The 6096-nt window shown below is 45.8% G+C and overlaps 1 protein-coding gene across 1 annotated transcript in view; it reads right to left on the bottom strand.

Annotated features, from left to right (window-relative positions):
* The window catches only part of AQP1 (aquaporin 1 (Colton blood group)), an 18093-nt gene extending 14281 nt beyond the window's left edge, over nt 1–3812 (bottom strand). Inside the window, exon 1 of the mRNA XM_003206901.4 lies at nt 3296–3812. Coding sequence (XP_003206949.1) covers nt 3296–3682 — 387 coding nt within the window. The 5' untranslated portion in view covers nt 3683–3812. The remainder of the gene's footprint in view (nt 1–3295) is intronic.
* Nucleotides 3813–6096: the final 2284 nt, after the last annotated feature.

The raw sequence follows: 6096 nt of genomic DNA, 5'->3' as shown, positions 1-6096 counted from the left end.
AAAACTAAATGATACAAGTATAAATATTCAAATTTTTAGAACAACAAACACTGAGTACTACTCTTTCAGTTTTTTCAGTGCTCAAAGTTTTCGCTTTGGCAATCACGCTACTACTGAAATATATATGGGAAGTTATGTCTTAAAAAGATTCAGTAATCCAAATACCTCTCTGAATATTGTCCAGAATTTCTTACTTAGAACCAGCCAAAGTTAAAAAAATTTCCATTGACTTCAATGAAGTTTAGCTCAAACTCCTCATATGGGACAGTTTTACTTGTCTCTAAGAATAAAACAGACTTTTATATTGAATATGGTAAAGGAGCATCCTGCATTCTCCTGCTTTCTTTCTCTCTTCAGCCCTGTACCTTCCATGCCTTTTTTCTGAGCTCTGTTTGCTTGCATTTTCCTTTTCCCTTTGGGCAGTAAGAAAGGCACAGATTCATCACACAATCAAAGTTCCCAAGGCTGGAGCCTCATCATACCAAGTTTCCTCTACAGTAAAGGAAAAGATCTAGGTCTCTCTATAGGACAACAGGGAGGGTCTAATAGCTGAAATACCTTTCTTTGTCTTCTCTTTATGAGCTGGCATAGAACCTAGGGAATTGGTATCAGCTCTAAGGCCCCTTGGTGCAGGATCTACAGCTGGGCTATCTGTAGGATAAAACAGAATTTATCCCACCCATACAATCCCACCCAGCATCAGTGAGGGCACTGGATAGACACTGATTCCATTAACTTCTTCCCACCACAATTTTCCTGCAAAAAACAAAAAACAAAAAAAAACAAACAAACAAAAAAAAACACCCTTTCAAGTCCATGGCAAGGCCTGAACAGAGGAAGCAGTCATGCATATTCAAGCCACCTTCCCAAGCCTTGCTAAAATGAAGCACTCCCTTTCTTTCTATTCTTTTTTCAGTAGTGAATCTATACCTCATTTTCTACTAGAAGGACAAGAAGACAAAATAGGCATCAGGAATGCCAGCTCTGCCCCTCCCCTCCTTATTCTCAGGTTGAAAAGCAAGCATGACATAAAAGCAAGTCTCTGTGGCATCTCCTCATGCTCTGTTTGCTGAAGGAGGCAGTGCAGTGTGACTTCAGGATGTGCCCCGTGGTGATCAGCTCGGCATGAGGACAGCTGTTCTGTTGTCCCCATGCTGGGCTCAGACCCACTGCCCCCTCAAACCCCCATCTTCCCTCCCCAGCTGGTCCCAGCTGAGTGGGAAAAGAACAGATTTGCTTTCCTCACCAGTTCCTTCTTACAGGGGACAGCTCTTGCTCTCCCCATATCCTGAGATGTCCCCCACCCTCCCAGCCTCTTCTATCCAGAACATTTATTGCTGGATGGGAAATAGAAAATAGAAGATCAAAACTCTGTATATACAGCCTCCTACCATTGATTTTATGGCATTGGAAAAGGTGCACTGAATGTATTCCAGGCAGAGGGGCAAGGCTTCTACTCTCAAATGCAGTTTTTGTGATTCACAGAGTGATTTTTCCATCTCTGACTTCCCTCTACTTAGATGCCTTTGTGCAGAGCTCTGACTTAAATCTTTGTAACTTGAAGAATTACCAACAGAGGAGCAAGCTTTTGGGGTGGTCCCTTACACCCACTTTGCAAACAGCCAATTTCAGGGCTTCAGGGCAAGGGAAGGAGCCAGCCACAAGTGCTTTGTGGCAGGCAAAAGGCAAAGACCAAATGGGAATGCTGCTGAAAGCAGACCTCCCATGTTCCATGGCAGCTGGCAGCCAAACCTCTCGAGGAAACCACCGGGGCGGGTACCCCGTCCCATGCGGTTCAGCACTTCCCTCTGCCAGTGGTTTCAGAGGAAAGGATCACGTCTCACACACAGAGCCAGAGCCCACTGGAGTTAATGAAAAGATTCCCTCTTCTTCCCCAAAAAATGTTTTGGATGATCCCAGAGGAGTTCCCAGATGGGTGACAGGGTGGGATCCCTGCAGGGATGTGAGCAGCCAACCTACAGAGCTGCACGGGTGGGTGACAGGGGACTGCTTGGCAGTGACCTCCTTAATGTCAGCTTCTGTGGTTTCAAAAACTCCTCTTCCTGACGCTTAGAAATAACTCCCATGCCACAGAATGCTTAAAACTTTTCCTTTTTTTTTTTTCCCCCCCGAATGTTTTCTGAAGTGATACTGTATTTGTATTTGGAGCTTTGTGCACCAGTGTGCATAAGATTTCAAATACATTCAAGTTTCAAACTGCACTGACTATACTGCAAGAAGGGGGCCAGAGAAAAGCTACAAAACTCCTAATAGAATCAGGTGAGATAAGTGACCAGAAGGAAATTTCCGTTTATAGTACTCCTCTGGGTATTGCTGTGGCTGTGGCTTTAGAACTGCTTTGCTGACATCCACTGACAGTGGGATGATTTCATGTTGAAAAGGGTAACTATCCCTGTTGCTCCTGTTATGGTACGAAGACAACAGCAGAGAAGAGCAACACACGGAGGAGGAGGGGTTGCCACCATGCAGCTGTCTGTATGCTGTAATGGTCAACAGCTGTGAGCACCTGGATGGGAGAGGGCTGAAACCTGCACCTCTCATAAATGCAGATTCCTCACTTCAGCCTCTGAACTACACCTGAGAAATCCATTTTTTTTCCCCCTCATTTTTGCTCAGCAGAAGTAGGAAAAAGAAGAAAAGTGCAGCTAAGATTCTGCATCAGGCAGGATGAAAGCACTGTGCCAAATGCAACAGGTGATGCTCACACCTTTAGTGATAGGATTTCTCCTGTTATCCATCTATCTCGCTAGTCCCATAGGTTCTTACACTGCACTCATCAGGTTACACAAACTATTAATGAGGTATTGAAAAAGAATCACATTCACAGAAATGAAAACACCAGTGTATACACATTAACCAGCATCACAAGCCAAAGACATGTTACCTGAGACCTTCAGAACCAGGAAAGAGACTAAGTCATGCAAATGCCAGCGATTTCAATGTTACATTGGTACCAAAAGGCACTTTTCTGCAGCATGGATGTGCAAAATTGAACACGAGCAAAACTAATAATGACCATAAAGCTCTGTCTGAAAAAGAACGGGCAGAAGGGACCATCCCTATCATCTCTTACCAAAGAAAAGGATTAAAATAGTGCTTCAGCTGAGAGCAGTGAATGCATGCACCCTGGTATCAGTCAGGACAAGCTCCCTGCCTGAGGTCACCACCTCCACCACACACATCCTTATAGGTGTTGTGCTATCATTTCTACTTGGGAAAAAAGAGTCGGGGGAAGGGGAGGGGGAGAAGGGGGGGCAGCAAAGTTTCAGCTTACCGCATTGAGCCCCAGGGAGTTGTGGGGCAGAGAGGAGGTGACTCCGGACAGGATGGCAGTGGCCACCACTGCCCCCAGGCACTGGGCGAGGATGTACATCAACGCCTTGAAGATGCTGATCTGGCAGCTCAGCAGGAGGCCCAGGGTCACCGCCGGGTTCAGGTGGGCACCGCTGATGTGGCCCACGCTCTGTGCCATGGTCGCGATGGATAACCCAAAAGCCAGCGAAACCTTCACGTTGTCCTGAGTTGATGATGTCCCGTTGACTGACACTGGGAAATTAAAACCCAGAGCCGAACCAATGCTGATAAAAATAAAGAGGATCATGGCGAGGAACTCGGCCACCACCGCCCTCCAGAACATTTTCTTTTTGAATTCGCTGGCCATCTCTCCTCTCTCTCTGCCCTCCTCTCTCTCTTCTGTTTCTTTCTCCTGCCTGATATTTTCCCTTCGAGGTCTGAAGAGAAAGCTGGAGAAAAAATACGGTCCTTGGATTATTTATAGGGCTTTGGGTGGTCTGTAGGAGGGAAGGGGTGTTGCACAAAAGGAGGAAAGAACATCTACATCGATGCTGACTGCTAGATTGATGTAAGACACTGCACGCTTGCCAAAGTTTTTTCTTCCTTTTTTTCTCCCTCTCCCTTAACTGCCTTCGATCTCTGCTGCCGTTTTTAAGAGGCTTTTTCAAACCCTTGGAAGAGCCCCTGGGAGTGCCCTGGGAATGTTACCCTCACTCTGTTTAACATCCCCTATCCTTCAGGTCGCAGTGAGGGCTGTCGCAGGGTCTCTGCCTGGCACAGGGCTGAAAGGAGAAGCGCTCCGCTGAGTTACCGCGCTCAGCTGCGCGGCAGCTGGGGGACATCCAGCAGTAGTAAACAGAGCTGATAACTAAATCCGCGCTCTAGAGACGGAAAGATCCCTGTTTCATTTGAAAACAGATAGACAAGTCTCTCCTGCTGGCTCCCTGGGGTCTGGGTGCATTTTGGCCATCCTGACCACGGACGGACAGACAGCGAGCAACATGCATTGATCTGAGTTGGCTGAGGCAGGGATCGCTCCCCACCTCCGTGACCGCTGTGTAAATCAGACCAGACACTGCAGCAAGGGGAAGCTTCCCGTAGCCATGATTTGGGTGCTGAGGGATATATTTATTTTTATTATTATTATTTAATTTACCTAATCTCAGGGTTTTTCCCAATCAGCTCAAAGCAGCCGCTCAGGGGCTCCCCAGCTCACGTCCTGCAGTGAAAGCGCAGCGGAACATCAGCTGTCACCGGGGAGACTGAAACAGGGACGGAAGGGGAGCGCAAGGGAGAAGGGGCATTACATGCTTGATTTTGCAGACAAAATGAATCACCCGACAGAGCCAGAATATCCTCTGGAGCAAAAGGTCTCATCGCTCGGGGCGTTATCGTGGCAGGACGTGTGTGCATGCCTCGGATTAACCCTTGTGCTCTCAGAACGCTGCGGGTTGAGCGGCTGCTGATAGCTTATTCTGTAAGCCAGGGGGCTTCCTCGGACTTACAGCTGTGCAGCAGTCGATCCAGAGGCAGAAAAAAAATCCCCAGGCACAAGTCTTGAAAGAAGAGCACTTAAAATCTTCCCACCGCTCCGCCTCCTCCTTTTTCTTCTTCTTCCCTCGATGTGCTGCTGCCGACTTCTAAATTGCATTTAAATTAATTAATGTATCACTATAGGAATAAAACCAAATACACACCTGGATAGCATTAGATAATTGACAGGTGACTTTTTTAAAGCATATTCATCTTTCTGAAGATTATTCAGATTCAAGGCATTGCTCTGTTTGAACAAAAATCTGGATATCCTCAGCTCCATGTCCTTATTCTTTCTAGTCTTCAGATGTTTTTGATTTTCTGAATAAGTAGTTTTATTTTGTTCTGTTTTATAATGTGCTTACACAACAGCACTGCACAAATCACCAAAAAAAAAAAAGAAAAGAAAAAGGGGGAGAGGAAGCAATGAAATAGGGACAAATTAATTATTGGCTTCATCCTTCTAATTACAGTGGAACTGCAATGAGGCATAAAGTGACAGACGAATCAAAATTCAAGTTTAGACAAATTTCACAGTGGAATTTTAAGATTAAAATGTTGATGCTGGTTGTATTCCGTTCAGCAGAATTTTTTGTTTACTGTTTTGCAAACTGTTCCCAAGACCTGAAGATCATACGTGACCAGTTTCCCTGGCCCTACCGCCAGATGCCCAAGGCATACATCACACACCTCCGGGAAAGAAGAGCTCTATGAATAGTTTACAAGAGCAAGTACTTTCCATGTGTCCCAAATTGGCACCTGTGGGATGGAGCTGCCCATCCCATTCACTGTGTCCACAGGAAACTCCCTCTTTACTCACTTCTTCCTACAATTAGGGTCTGGATGACCAAACAACCTCTGTCCCCGTACTGATAAGGTGAGAAGGAATCCCTCAAAGGAAAATTACTAGAAGCCAGGAAAATGGGCTGGGGAAGTGTTGCAGACGCCTGTTTGATTCATTCAGTCTCCCCTAGGTATCCCTGGGAGTCCAGTAACAGAGATGGGGTATAGAGCAAGCAAGACCTTTAGTGTTTTGTGAGATAGCTTTGGCATATGTGTGTAATGAACAAATTCAGTGTTCCTCAAGAGCAATAAATTGGTCACCCTCCTTTAGAGTAAGTTAATTTATTTTCCTCCTGGGACTCTTGATAGATCTCTTTGTAGGGCTGCCTACCCCTCATTTCATATCTTGGAATGCCACCAGGAGACAACTAATGATAAACGCTGTCATACAGACTTGGAAACAAT

This window comes from Meleagris gallopavo, chromosome 6 (assembly GCF_000146605.3).
Source record: "Meleagris gallopavo isolate NT-WF06-2002-E0010 breed Aviagen turkey brand Nicholas breeding stock chromosome 6, Turkey_5.1, whole genome shotgun sequence".
Lineage (NCBI taxonomy): Eukaryota > Metazoa > Chordata > Aves > Galliformes > Phasianidae > Meleagris > Meleagris gallopavo.
Note: the sequence above shows the minus strand (reverse complement) of the source record. Positions and strands in the feature narration are given on the sequence as shown.